This window comes from Teleopsis dalmanni, chromosome X (assembly GCF_002237135.1).
Source record: "Teleopsis dalmanni isolate 2A chromosome X, ASM223713v2, whole genome shotgun sequence".
In the NCBI taxonomy this organism is placed as follows: domain Eukaryota; kingdom Metazoa; phylum Arthropoda; class Insecta; order Diptera; family Diopsidae; genus Teleopsis; species Teleopsis dalmanni.
The window spans coordinates 73,976,138-73,992,234 of record NC_051848.1 but is presented as its reverse complement, the minus strand read 5'-3'; the positions used below and the strand labels follow the sequence as shown (position 1 = coordinate 73,992,234).

At 30.5% G+C, this 16,097-nt stretch overlaps 2 protein-coding genes across 2 annotated transcripts; one reads left to right on the top strand and one right to left on the bottom strand.

The window, feature by feature from the left end:
- Positions 1–346: 346 nt before the first annotated feature.
- LOC119689750 (tiggrin) lies at positions 347–14,367 on the top strand. Its single transcript, XM_038104647.1, has 4 exons — positions 347–381; positions 6,726–7,037; positions 7,102–14,075; positions 14,159–14,367. The coding sequence occupies exons 2-4, from the start codon at positions 6,770–6,772 to the stop codon at positions 14,237–14,239; spliced, it is 7,323 nt and encodes a 2,440-aa protein (XP_037960575.1). The 5' UTR covers positions 347–381; positions 6,726–6,769; the 3' UTR covers positions 14,240–14,367.
- LOC119688554 lies at positions 2,004–2,654 on the bottom strand. Its single transcript, XM_038103227.1, has 2 exons — positions 2,305–2,654; positions 2,004–2,215 (listed from the first exon to the last, which is right to left on the bottom strand). Exons 1-2 carry the CDS (start codon positions 2,552–2,554, stop codon positions 2,004–2,006), a joined length of 462 nt encoding a protein of 153 aa, XP_037959155.1. The 5' UTR covers positions 2,555–2,654.
- Positions 14,368–16,097: the final 1,730 nt, after the last annotated feature.

Here is a 16,097-nt window from a genome sequence, read left to right as displayed (position 1 = left end):
TTTTTGTTGTGTTCTTATTTTTTTTTTGTTTGTGCTTGTATTTCTGTCAAATTGTTGACAATTCTCCATTGCTTGTCCCATAAGCAAAAAAGTGTGTGTGTGTGTGTGGGTTCTGTGTTGACTCTTGAAATTTCATTTAAGTCGTTTCTTGAGTAGTTCTGAAGTCAGTCGCGCATTTGGAGTAAAGACGTGCGTTTCGTTTGTGTTCGTTTGGCGTTTGTTTGTTTGTTTAGAGCATTTATATCCACAAAATCCTGCACAAAGGATATATTGAGTGAAAAAAATATTTTTACAAATTTATTTATATTATTAATTTGCAATCAAATATTAATGTGTTCATTTTGATGGAATATTTATTTACAATTTTTTGTATATAAAAAAGTGAGTTCAATTTTAAATGTCTACAATTTTACTATAAATATTAGGAAATTCTATTTAATACAAGTCTTTTGAGAGATTTAAAAATAAATAATAAATTTAAAATAATAAAACTAATAATAATAATAGACAATAAAGCAAAGTTTAATAAAATATAATAATTTAAAAAATAATAGTCTAATATTAAAAAAAGTTTGTTGTCTAAAACAAAATTTTTAGCAGGTTGAAGAATAAAATATCAAAAAATTCTATTTAATACAAGCCTTTTGAGAAATTTAAAAATAAATAATAAATTTAAAATAATAAAATTAATAATAATTATAAACAATAAAGAAAAGTTTAATAAAATATAATAATTAAAAAAATAATAGTCTAATATTAAAAAAAGTTTTTAGCAGATTGAAGAATAAAAATATCAAAAAATTCTATTTAATACAAGCCTTTTGAGAAATTTAAAAATAAATAATAAATTTAAAATAATAAAAATTATAATAATAATAAACAATAAAGCAAAGTTTAATAAAATATAATAATTAAAAAAATAATAGTCTAATATTAAAAAAAGTTTTTAGCAGATTGAAGAATAAAAATATCAAAAAATTCTATTTAATACAAGCCTTTTGAGAAATTTAAAAATAAATAATAAATTTAAAATAATAAAAATTATAATAATAATAAACAATAAAGCAAAGTTTAATAAAATATAATAATTAAAAAAATAATAGTCTAATATTAAAAAAAGTTTTTAGCAGATTGAAGAATAAAAATATCAAAAAATTCCATTTAATACAAGCCTTTTGAGAAATTTAAAAATAAATAATAAATTTTAAATAATAAAAATAATAATAAATAATGAAAATTTAATAGAATACAAAAATTTTAAAAATAATAGTCTAAAATAAAAAACAGATTGTTATCTAAAACACAATTTTTAATCACATTGAAAAATAAAAATAACGGATATAGCTCAACAATATGTTAAATACGTTAAAATAATTTTTTAATATAAAACTTTAAAGAGATCTATAAAAAATAACAAAATATATATTAAAAACATCATTTAAAATATGAAGAATTTCTAATTAAATTTGATTTTAACGTCAATATGACAGTAGTGACTATTTTTACTTTAACAGAAACTGTGGTAATTAATAGAGAGCTTTCGAACCATAGTGAACTACAACAACATTAATTATTATTATATTATTTTAATTAATTAAATTTTTGGCTGAACATACAGCTGTTTTGAGTATTGTCAAATGTTGACTGTATGGTTAGCCAAAAATTCAATTAATTAAAATAATATAAAAATACTTTATGTTGTTGTAGTTCACTACTATTCGGAACCTCTCTAAGAATTTCTAATGATATAAAAAAAATAAAATATTAAATTTAATATTCAATAATAATAATTTTTAATAATATTAAAAAAACTACTTTATAATATAACAAAAAAATTAAAGCATCCTCTAACGTATTAAGATATTTTGACTGATTGATATCGGATTTTTAAGATATTTAAAAATAATAATAATAAAAAATTTAAAATTTTGTCTAAAAATTTTTTCATATAAATATATTATTATTGTACAATCATTTTATCTAAAACAAAGTCTTCGAAGAATTTAAAATAATATTAAAATTATGTTTAATAATATTAGAAGGAAAGGAAACAATGTTATATTAAATTTTAGATTCATCAGCGATCGAATTTTGTGTTTGAATACACGTGCAGTGATGTCGTGCCGATCACTTGATGTCTGTCCAGGAAGCAGCATTTGAACAATTTCTTTCCATTTTGGATTACACGAACTAATTTTCTTGGTAGTTTCCTCACCTGACTTAAAAACAGTAAAATTAGTATCTTAGAAGTAAGACTCACGTCAGTATTCTGAATTGAAAACTATGATGTTGATACCCACCCACCATTCAATGGGTTTATCATTTTTATATTGAAGTGATATCCATCATCTTCTTGCCAAAACATCAGTGGTCGTTTATCCGCTCTAATCACAACTTTGTAGTTATCATGTGGCATGCGCTCCAACGCAGTCTTGAACAGCCTGACCAATGCATGATGTTCATGAAGTAGTTGCTGCAGATCTTGAAGAATTGCTATTTTCATTGCTGTGTTGATCTCTTGACGCCGTTCAAGTTGTTCCATCATATTGCCCATGAAGTATATTTGCAAGAGTTTATGTTGTGCATCTTCAACAGGTTGCAATGATTCAATATGATGGTGAATCTGGCACTCGCACAAACAAACATATCAATACTTTCAGCTCATATTTATTTATTATATTTGAATTTATTATATTTGAAATTTGAAATATTTGAAATATTTGAAAAAAAAATTTAAAAAGAAATCAATATCACTCAAACTGTCGAACTGTCAACAGTTTAAAACAGCATTTACAAATTTATTATTTTTGCTAAAATTAGTGGATTTTTCCAATATTTTATAATGTATTCTACTATTTAGAGCGGAGACAATTCCAACAAATCAAAGATAATTAAAATTGGTCCAGCCGTTCTTGAGTTATAAGTGGTCTAACTAACACGACTTTCTTTTATGTATATGGGTAAAGTTATTATTAATAACATGTGAAATACTTTTTTTTTATGCTCTTTCGAATAAAGTAATATAGTTTTAAATAAGAGAAATTAAAATTTATGCTATATACTTGCATATATTTGCATACTTGAAAAATCAATACAGAGTTTTGTACACACTCCTACATTTTCATTAATACTTATAAATTTTATTTTCGCAGACAAAATTCGAAAATAAAACGTATTCGCATTCGAACATAAACATCTTGTCCAAGTGTACTCATTGTAGACGAACAGTTAGTGTTATTCGAACGAATGATGCAAAGATTTTGCAAATTTTAAACCGAAAACGAAGGCTAGTTAAGTTAGTTTTCGAACTAAGTCAATACCAAATGTTCGAAAAGTTTGAATATAATTGAATTCGAACATTTGGATCGAGTCCTTCAAATATTCGATGACTTCGAATAAGCTATTCAAATGACAAATTTGTTTTTCACAATTACATATTATTCTCAATGCTTTAAAGTAATATAGAGTTCGAACTTTTCAATTGGTATATATATATATATATATAAACTGGCGTGCAATATAATTTTGAATAAATTGTGAATAATACTGAACAATGTTTTATGAAGAAGTACTTAGATCTAAATATCTCTACGATTCTCTGGCTTATGGCAATGTTGGTTTATTTACTTTTTAAAAACTTCAAACTTACCGGTATTTTAAAGCAAGACTTTTATTGTTTGCATCATGATATGTTAGAAAGAATGATATATATGAATATCCAAGAATAAATGTTGAAGAATACATCGAGGACAAATCTCTGAATTTTTTAATTCTGTGGATGCAAATGCAAAATACCGTATGGAATACTCTTAATATATAGTCTGTCTTCAATTCGTTACTCTAAAAAAAATTATTAACTTAATATTCAATTTTTTTTTATTGTAATAAAAGCACATCTCAATACATTAACTGTGATTTTTCATATACTTTTTCGTATTAGTTATGTGTGTGTCTCTATGATTTGTGCGGCACACCTCTATATTTAATGGATACATCAGTCTTTGCACTTGTTTATAAATATTTCAAATTTATTTAAAATTAAGTTTTCATTTGATATTCCGAGTACTTTTTTAATTTGTATCTACAAAAATAGCAATTATAGATGCACATTGCGCTTACATGTAAAGTGCATGACACAAGCTCCGCATATTAGATTGTGACATCAGATACGAAAAGTCGTCCATGCATACAAACTTCCTAAAATGAAAAAGTGAATTGCAGCTATTTATAAACTTTATTTTTAATAATTTTAGAGATAATGATGAACTAAACTCAAATAATAAAGTTTATTTTGTGTGCAATGTAATTGTGAAGTTGACCCAATTTTTCATTTTAATGCTTTTTTTTATTTTTATGTATGTTTTATATACATATATATTGAAGCTCAATATATTTTATTTTAATATAGATTATACAGGGGTGTGGATTATAATTATAAATAAATTACAATTTTTGACTCCACATACAGCAGTGAAGCTAAAAGCAAGTTCTTAATGGTGTGCATAAACACAAAACTGTGAAAAACAAAAAAAAAAAAATTTGCAATACAAACGATGTTGTCTTGTGATCTTCATTTGCTTATTTTAATTTATATATATATACCATACATGAGTTAAGTTGAGGTTTTATTTCATTTTTATTTGATTATCATTTTACTTTTGGTTTTCTTTTATTTATTTTCCATGTTAATTTTATTTTCTTGGAAATAATTATGTTTACTTTCGTTTGATTTATATTTTTTTTTCTATTTCGACTTTAGTTTATATTTTTTTTTTGTTTTCGTTTTTTCAGGTTATTTTATTAAAAATTGCTTTTATTAAATGTTTTTTGTTTTATATTAAATTAATTTTAAAATTCATTTTGGCGAAAGAATCATAAATTTTAATATAGAGATAAAATTTTTCAATAGAGAGGGGAAATTGTGCTCAATTTTTTGTTGTAGTGAATTTTTATTTTTTTTAATTTTTTCTTCAATTTAAAATTTTGTTTATTCTCATATTAATGTACTTTTATTTTAATTTCACTTTGTTGTATTTTATGTACATTTTATTTTTATATTCTTAAGTTATTTTTATTTTCTTAAGTAATTTTTATATTATTAAATTATTTTTATATTATTAAATTATTTTTATATTATTAAAATATTTTTATATTATTATTATTTTATTAAAAAATCTTCTTTTTTCTCATCGTTATTTTATTTAATTTTATATATTATTTATTTATTATTATTATATTGTTATTATTATATTGTTCTTATTATATTATTACTATTACTATTATTATTGTTATTATTATTAATATTATCATAATTGTCATTATTTGTTTATTATTATTACTTATTTTTTATTATTATTTATTTAATATTATCAGTATTTATTTATTAATATCATTCATTTATTATTATTTATTTATTTGTATCTTATTTTATTTAAATTTTTTTTATTTATAAATTTACTGCTTCTTATTAATTTCTTGTTTGTTTTCTTTTTATTTGTCTATTATTTTTATATTATTTTATTTATATTATATTTAATTTTTTTTCTTGTTTTTGTTATTATTATTTTGATTGGTTTAATTTATTTTATTTAACTTTATTTTTTTTACTTTTATTTTATTTTCATTTTTTATTTCAATTTTCATTTTGTTTACTTTCTTTTCATATTATAATATAATTAAAATTCATATTATAATTTATAATTTTTATTAAATTATGAGCATTTATTTTTATTTTATTTTCATTTAATTTAAATTTTGTTTATTTTCTTTTGATATTATTTTATTTATATATCAATTTTATTAAATTTTTATATTATTTTTATTTTGTTTTATTTTATGTATATATTTATTTATCTTGATTTAATTAAATTTTATATAGGATACTTCAGTCAAGTATCCGATTGTGACAGTTAAGCAGGTACTTACTGTCTCTAATAGTAAAAACATTCCTTGTTTGGATTGTTTCTTTTGAAATTTATTCGTTTTAGAGAGATGGAGAAAATAATAGATACGCTATTCACTTATTTGGATTTGCACCTGTGAATATTCAGTTCTATAGATGAAGATTGTCATGTCATTTAAATAATGAATTACATATTGTTCACATTACTTAGTTGATGAGCTAAAGTACCTTATAGCGATATAGTAATATATATATATATACATATATATATATATATTATTTACTGCATAAACCAAGCTTATAAGAATAGCCAATAATTTTTTGTTGCCCACCGGATGGAAAGCGCATGTTTTTAAAAAATATTGCTTTTCGACTGGAAGATATTTTTTGACATTTGTCATGCTGATGATATTCTTTTCGATTTTACGATCTCCTGCAATCTAGACCAACTCATAAAATTGGTAATAAAATGCCTGTGTACGTGCACATGATCTTTCATATAAATATACATTTCTCAAATTGGAACACTAAAATGCTATAATGCTTAGACCTCTTGAACCTTTTAATAAGCGCATTCAAGATAATCTAAATTAGAAAAAATATGTGATTATTTCAAATAAATTATTTAATAAGATAGTAGGGAATCGAGTTTATTAATTCAAAAATAAATTGCTTATCTCAAAAAATTTTTTTAATATGAATATTTATTATTTAGAGCACAAGCATATGTTTCGGGCACAGACTTGCTGCTCATCTTATGTATATAGAATATAATTACATAGTTACTATTTATTAACATTTATTATTTGGATTTTTTTTTTAGACAATAGTCAATAAAGATTCATCAATTTGAGTAGAGAAGACAGAATGAAGGCTTTCAGCCTGATTTTGTTGGTGCTGGCTCTAGCGCAATGGAGCAGTGGCTACAGAACTTATCAAAGGCAAACTTCGAATAGCTACAGTAGTTCGAGAACTTCTAGCGATCATACGGAGGATTGCTGCTTGTTGAATTCTTGGGCCTATAGTCACATGAATGAAGTGCATCAATTTGCTAATAGATTGCGTCAAGAGTACAATCAAATGTCACAGGGAAGTAGTACGGGTTATGTAGATGATCATGTTACGCCTTGGAATGGTATGTGCTTTCAGTTAATAGAATTTAAAACTTTATATATACTGTTTACTTAAATCTTTTTTAGAAAATATTATAAATCTGACTGGTAAAACCTCCACAGAATTGGATGCCTTGAGCCGTCGTTTATGTGAGCAACTTGTTACCGATATGCGTAAAGGTTTGATTACATATAACAAAATAGCGCAACCCAACTTTTTTGAATGGAAAGCAGCGCAAGCTTTGCAGAGCTATGCCAATCCTGATGTAGAAGACTTTGGTCAACAGCAGGCTTTAGATATTGGACTTTATCAGCCAGTTGATTTATCGAATTTTGATGAAGTTAAAAACTACGCATATCCCGCAGAAGTAAAGGTGATTGATGGAAAAACTTACGTTGTTCAGAAAAATGAAACTGAAGCTCACAAAATTGGCGATGGTACATTTGCAAATCCACTCGTCACTGTATTGAAGCGTAATCGCACTACAATCTCTACAAATACGGTACCCGGATATAGTCCCAGTATTTATGATAACAGTGCTGTGGTAAACAACTATCCTACTATTTATGTACCTGGTGGTGGTTCAAGCACTACTACTGTTACACGTAAGAAAACTATTTACGATTGGGTGAATAAGAATATGGAGCCTAGTGTTGTTGGCTATAATCCTGTGATAAATATTGGTGGCGAATGGGGTGCTAATATGGAAACTTATAAACCACCAGTACATATTGGTGTTGATAACAATAAAAATTTTGATGCTGAAGTTTTCCAAGTGAATTCTGGTGATGTTTACCGCCCAAGCTATAATCCTGGTTCGACAGTAACGGTTACTCGAGTAAATAAGACAATAATTTCACATCCCGACGGCACAAATACTGTACATGGTTCTGAGGTGAATAAAAAGTGGGTAGATGGCAAACTGGTTATAGATACTGAGCGTCCATTTGGTGAGTGGACGGTTCCACGCGATGAAGCCTGGAAGCGTGAAGAACGTGAGCGTTTCTTCTGGTTCTTGTCCCAAGGTGCTACCACACCGCAAAGGCTTGAACAATGGCAACGTCAGCAAGAGGAACGTTTGTTGGCAATGGCTCAACGTTATCATACAACAGTTGAAGACATACAAGAATGGCATCGCAAGGAGTTGGAACGCTATCGTGTGTTATGCAATCAATACCAAGCACAAAGCACTGACACTACTGCTTGGAAGCGACTGGAACGTGGACGTCTTGATTGGTTAATACATCAAAACAGTATTTCGAAAGAGGAATTAGAACGTTGGCAACGTGAAAACCAAGACAAGTTAATGCAATTAGCGCGTCAATATAGAATATCGTTAACTGAGCTTAAAAATTGGCAGATTGAGGAACTTAATCGCCTTTATGTTTATTTTAATGACCAAAATAACTCAATGATGGCTCGTCCAAATTCGGATTCTTTACGTACAAATGAACAGGAACGTTTAAATGAACTTATACGTAAACATAATGAGTCCATTTCAAACTTACAAAAATCGATACAATTGGACCAACAAAAATTGGTTGAATTGTCATTAAAGTATCGTGGTAATGTGCAGGATATGGAAAAATGGCTCAAAGAAGAACTGGCTCGTATAAACGGTGCAATTACTGAGCATCACAATGAAATGACACGTATATCAGAGTGGCAACGTTCTGAACGTGAGCGGTTGGAAGACATTGTTAAACATCATCAAGGTTCTGTAGCTGATATCGATGCACAAATGGCACGTGATCGCAATTATATACAAGCGTTGGCAGCTAAGTATCACGTAAGTATTGAAGATCTTGAGAAATGGCAACGCTCTGAGCTTGAACGTTTGAATAAAGAAGGACAAACAAATTTGGAGTTGGGCATAAAAGAATGGCAGAAACGTGAACGAGAACATCTGATGTCTATTGTTAGTAAAAATGATCTAACAATCGAAGAATTTCAAACACAAATTATGAGTGATCGTGCACGTCTTGAGGATTTGGCCAAAATATATAAGATACAAGTATCTGAAGTTGAGAATTGGATTAAAAATGAAATCAAAAACTTCCAGTCACAAGGTTTGTTGAAAGAGGTTGAGAAGGAACTGGCAATATGGCAGCAAAAGGAACGCGACCGTCTACAGGCTATAGTTAAGCAAAATGAGCTCACTGTTGAGGAATTACAAAAGATGATAAAAACCGATCAGGGGCATTTATATGCGCTTGCAAATACGTATCATGTACGTGTTGATGAAATCGAGGAGTGGTTGAAGAAAGAAATGCTACGCTTACAAGGTGAAGGTCTAATTAAAGTGGAAGATCTCAAGGATTGGCAAAAACAGGAACGGGACAAAATTTTAAATATTGTTCAACAAAATAAATTGACAATTGAAGAATTTGAGAAAAAACTATTGGCTGATAGGAAGCGCTTGCAAGATCTCTCAAACATGTACAATGTAAAAATATCAGACATTGAAGTATGGATCAAGAAAGAGGGTGAGCGTTTGCAGGGATTAGGTTTATTGCAAATGCAGGAACAATTAAATAACTGGCAAAAAATTGAACGTGATCGCTTGTTAGCTCTTGTTAAGCAAAATAATTTGACTGTTCACGAATTAGAAGATAAAATTAAAAAGGATCAAGTGCATCTGTACAGTTTGGCACACCAGCATCAAGTGCGTGTTGAAGAGATCGAAGAATGGATCAAAAACGAAATATTACGACTTCAACAAGAAGGTGTTGTAGAAATGGAAAAACTGAAAGATTGGCAAACTGATTGGCGTGGAAATTTGACAAATTTGGTGCAAGAACGCGACTTCACAGTTGAAGAGTTTCACAAATGGTTGCTTGAGGACCGTGCGCGTCTGCAGACATTAGCAATGCAACATAACGTGCAAATTGAAGAAATTGAACAATGGGTGCGTAATGAAGAACAACGCTTTATAGCGTTGGGACTGCTAAAACCAAATGAGAAACTTACAAATTGGCAAGAGGTTGAGCGTAGATACTTGGAACGCATTACACAAGAGCAATATCATTCCACCGAACAGCTAGAGCAACGTCTGCGACAAGACCGTGAATTGCTTGAGAAGCTTGCACGTGATTACAGTGTACAAGTGGAAGAAATTGAAAAATGGATGCAGAAGGAGTTGGCACGCTTACGTGATGATGGTCAATTGCAAATCGATAATCTAACTGCCTGGCAGATTGCGGAACGCGAACGTTTAGAGAAATTAATTAAACAAAACAAACAATGGAGTGCAACAGAGTTTGAGTTGGCATTACGTAAGGATCGAGAACATATGCAAAAAATGGCATTCCAATACCACACATCAGTTGAGGAAATCGAAAAGTGGATACAGTCTGAAGTGGGGCGTTTACAGCAGCAGGGCAAACTCAATATTGAACAGCTAACTGCTTGGCAAAAGGCAGAACATGAACGCATATTAAATCTGTTGCAACAGCAATCTATTATTTCAGTTGAAGACTTCGAACGTAAGGTGCAGCAAGATCGACGTTTTCTTATGAACTTAGCTAATCAATATCATGTCAGTGTTATTGAAGTTGAGGAGTATATTAAGAAAGTAATCGATGATTTACGTGACAAAGGAAAATTTGAAGTTGAGAATTTGCAAACTTGGCAATTTGTGGAACGTGACTATATAAAACAACTATTGGATCAGTACAATAATGAACTAACTACCAAACAGTTTGAAGATAAGCTACTAACAGATCGTGCTCATCTCCAACAACTGGCAAATCAGTATAAAATCAACGTCGAGCAAATCGAAAAGTGGATGATTGAAGAGTTGCAACGTTTAAGGAAAAATTCCGAAAATCATGTTAAAAACTTGTCTGTTTGGCAGGTTAGTGAGGCACAGCGTCTTAAAGATTTGATCCAGCAAAATAATCGCATAAGTTATGTTCAATTTGAGATGGAATTGATGAAGGAACGTGCACGCTTGCAGGAGCTTGCAAATCAATATTCGTTGAGCGTTGAACAAATCGAAACGTGGTTGAGACAACAATTGCTCAATTTGAAGACAAAAGGTGAGATCCAAGTCGAAAACTTAACCAAGTGGCAGGAAGATGAGCAAAAACGTTTAATTGACATGCTTTTACAGCAACAAAACAACGTCAGCTTTGAAGAGTTTGAAATGCAATTGCGACGTGATAACCAGCATCTGCAGCAACTGGCCAGACAATACAGTGTAAGTGTGGAGCAAATTGAGCGATGGATGCGTGATGAGTTACAGCGATTGAAAAATTCAGGATTGTTGCAAGTAGAAAAGTTGACTTATTGGCAAAAAATTGAACGCGATCGCCTGCAAGATTGGCTTAAACAACAAAACAATGCAGCCACCTATGAAGATTTCACAGACTTTTTAAAGAGAGACAAAGAGCGATTACAACGCATTGCGAATGACTATCATATTACTGTCGAAGAGGTTGAGAGCTGGGTTCAACAAGAAGGTGCTAGGCTACAAATTTTGGGAATGGTCAAGCGTCCAGTTGAAATTATATTTGTACCAAATCATAACACAGCTGATGAAATGTGGAAAGTACATACACGGGCACACTTGGAAGCAGTTGCGCAAGTAAAGCCAATGAGCTGGCAAGACTTCGAACGTTATTTGACTGAGGAACGCATACGTTGGGAACAAATTGCTCGCACTTATAATATAACTGTTGAAGAAATCGAAATGTGGTTACGCCAATCAGCACAGGAGCTATCAAAAAAAGGCTTAATTAATGGAAGTACGATTAAAGAGGAGAATTGGCAAGTTAATGAAAAATTATATATACAAAATTTGATCAAAGAAAAACTTCGTCAACAACCACAGTTAAGTGTACAGGAATTCGAACAGTTATTTAAACAGGACCGTCCACATTTAATGCGTTTGGCAACTCAATATCATGTGAATATTGAACAAATAGAGACTTGGGTCAAACACCAATTACCTCAGATATATAGAGAAGTGCATATTAACCATCCATTTACTACAACCACCGATGAAGAGATGTGGAAAGTTCAAACTCGGGCTCATTTGCAAGCTGTTGCACAGGTAAAACCGATGAACTGGCAGCAATTTGAAAACTATCTGAAGGAGAATCGCATGCGTTGGGAACAATTTGCCCGGCAGTATAATATCACAGTAGAGGAAATTGAGTTTTGGTTGCGTGACGTTGCGCAGAACTTATCCAAAGAAGGTTTGATACATGGCACTGTTACTGAGGAAGAGTGGCAATTCAAAGAGCAGGATTACATACAAAAATTGATAGACGAGAAGTATCGCAAGCAGCAGCAATGGTCTTTGGAAGAGTTAGAACGTCAGCTGAAGCTAGATATCGCACATCTACAAAATTTAGCCACACAATATCATGTAACTGTAGAAGAAATTGAGGCATGGTATAAACAAGAATTGCAACGTTTATTAGATCAAAGAAAAATTGTTACCGAGAATTTAACAGACTGGCAATCGAAGGAGAAGGACCGTTTGTATTGGATAGCATTGCGTCAACCAGGTTTAACTCAAAGCAGTTTAGAAAAGCTATTGTTGGAAGACAAACTTCGTTTAAATACCTTAGCTGATGAGTATCATGTATCCATTGAGGAATTAGAATATTGGATTAAAAACGAACTTCGTCGCTTGGTTAATTTAGGTATTTTGTTGGATAATACTTCTAATAATGCTTACAATAGATGGCAACAAGAGGAACGTGAGCGTTTGCGTACTATAGTCGCTGATATTACTATAACTGAAGAAGAACTGTTAGAATTCATAGCTGGTGATCATCAATTCCAATTGCAGTTGGCTAAAGTTTATGGTTGCTCTCTGGATCAACTAGCACCTTTCCAAAGAATTGAAATTGGTGTGATGGAACGAGAAGGCTTATTTGACCACACCAAATTGCTTAAGTTGGAGCATTGGCAAAAACGTGAACGTGATCGTCTTTATAGTTTGATCAAGAATCAAAACATTTCGCTAAAGAACTTGAAAAATTGGCAACGACAAGATATGTTATTCAATGAATGGGCTGCTAAGTATGGTATCTCGGTGCAAGCATTGAAGGATTGGCAACTGAAAGAATATGATCGCATACAACAACTAGCTGAGCATTACAAAATGAGTTTGAGTCAATTGCAACAATTCCGTGAGAAAGAAATAATGTACCTAACATATATTATGCATAAAAAGTTGAGCTCCGAAGCGGAACGTATTCAATGGGCTGAAATCGAAGAAGCGCGCATAAAGCAATTAGAACACGAAACTGGCTTGACTGGTGAAGAACTCCTGGAATGGCGCCGTAGATTATATTTGCTTTGTCAAGGTTTGTTGCCAATGAATTTTGGTACTGGTGGTTATGAAACTGGAAAGGGTTCTACAAATGTTACAAATGTGCCACATCCAGTGATCTCAAAGGATCGTGGCGATCAACCACCAAATGTATATGACGAGAAAATGGATTTCGATGAACCAGGTGTAGCTGGACAAGAACCATTGTATCCATTGCCTTCTGCAGAATTACGTGAACTTTCTACACGCCCGCCAGCGATTCAAACTACTGTTAATATGCCCGGCAGTGGAGTACAAAGCGGTTACCGTTATACTAAGAAAGAATATCAATTCACAGTACCAGTAGGTGTAGCGAGTGCGACAGCAACCGCAGATAGTAATACAGCCTCTGCTAGTGCAAGTGTGGGTGGTGGCCAACATTATGGTCAATACTCACATCCAAGTAGGCATTACAGCTTTAATGGTATGCAATCTCATGCACTTACTACTGATGAAGGCCAACAACAACAGCAAGAAGAACAGGTTGATGATTTTGGACAACAACAACAAGTTGAGCTAGCTTGGAACGGTCAGTATAATGCACATGATATTGGACAACAACAACAAGTGGAACTGGCTTGGAATGGTCAATACAACGCACATAATGCTGGACAACAACAACAGCAACTAGAGGACTATGGACAGCAGCAAGTGCAGGTTGAAGATCTAACCGGAACTTTCACAACAAAAGAGAAGGAAGCTAGTCAAAAGCAAGTTGTGACTGCTAAGTCGGTAAGTGAAAAGTATTATTTTATTGATAAGTATAGTTTTATTTATTTAGATTTTATTTAATGCTAATTTATTATTGCTTTTAGGAAATTGAAGTAAAAGCAGAAGCTGAGCCTTCCGGTTTCTGGGGTAAACTTAAGCAGAAGACTACGGACATTTTCGGTTAATATTTGTTATCCTTCGTTAATAACGAGTACATCAAAAGACTTAAATGCTCGCCATATTATATTTCTAGTTGCGGTTACCTATTTAATAGATTATAACAATTTTTTTTTTTTACTTTTAATAACGAATACTCTTATGAAACTTTTTGTTTGAAATTTATTTCTAAAAATTATTTTATAATTATATTAGTTTAATTTGTACGAAATATATAATTTAATAAATATATTAGAAATTAGATATTAGTTGCTTTATTCAACTTTTTTTTTTGGTTAGTTATAGGAATCAACTAATTACTGTATTTAAATATTAAAAAGATTTTAAACAAATACTTTTTTAAAATTTAATAATTATTTATAATTTTTGTAATATAAATTTGTAGCTTGGCTTACAGAATGTCTTTTAAGTAATTCATTTTATGTAAATATGGGGACACTTGAATTTAGTCTTCTGTTATAGGAGTTATTTTCTATAGAAAACAGAAATTTTATTTGAGAATTTTTTTTTTGGTTTTTTTTTTTTGGTTTTTGCGATGAGGAGGTTTAAAACTGCCTAACACATCATCACTATGTCGTCACAATAATGGTATGCCCGGTTTGCACGGACTAAAAACAATCCCCCTCATGTACTAGACCGTTTATATCCTGGAACGTTATCGGGAACACTGCAAGATAGGGTCTCCATGTTGGTTTTCCATTAAAAATTTTGTTTTTTTTCATTAGCCTCCGTCCAGACCTCATTTAGGTTTATTTGTTTTTCTCTTTTTTAAAATTGGTCACTTTCTAGACCATATTTTTTCTGTTTGAGTACGAACATAACAAATCGGTCTATGGCGGTCTAGTTTTCTGCAGATAGTATCATTTTCGTTGTGATTTTTTCGACTATTGATACTTCACCGACTATTGTTTCAAGTGATTTTCTTGCGATGTTCCATTTGTTGCACTTGAAGATGGTGTACTCAGCACAGTCTTTGTTTGCATCTTCGTATATGCATTTCGGATTATTTGCTTTGACAATGCGGAAAAGGTATTATTCAACACATCCATGACCAGAAAGGAATTAAGAAAGGATTAAATTAAATAAGGTGCGTTCAATTTAAAGCGCCATTCCTTAAGCTCGATTGATTTTATATAAGAGATTTTTTATAATGGATTTTATATAAGGAATTTCATATAAAGGATTTTATATAAAGGATTTTATATAAAGAATTTTTTATAATGTCAAATTTAATAAAATATTCCTATTAATGGACACGAAAAAAGAAGTAAAAATAAATTTATAGACTAAGAATGGACACGCAGTTGCTTATGCGGCTTTACTTCACTCAGTTCGTTATTCGATCTATTTGAAAATCGCAAATAAAGTAAGCCAACAACAACAATAATAACAACACAAAACGACCCAAAACAGCGAGCCGTTGTGCATAACAATTCTTGCGTATATTATATATATTATTTCATCTAATGCCGTCTGCTATACCACTTCCCCTTTCTGAGACATTGGTATGAGTATGCATATAAAAAATAATTATTAGGTCACACGTTGCTTATCGACAAGCACTAAGAAATTTTACAAACAACTTGTGTTCATATTTGGGCCAAAAAATAATAGAAGCATCAGTAGATAATGTCAATTTTGGTTTTAGTGATGCAGAATTTGCATAATGCAGATATAATTTTGTTGTTAAAAGATGTTTCGATAAAATTATATATTCAAACATTTAGCAGAAATGTTATGGAACTATTTCTGAGCAATCATAAGAAAATTATTACATGAGGATGAGACATTTATATTATGTTCAGCATTTATAAAGTGAACCCGCTAAAACTATGCATTTAATATACACAGACCAGCCAGGCTAAC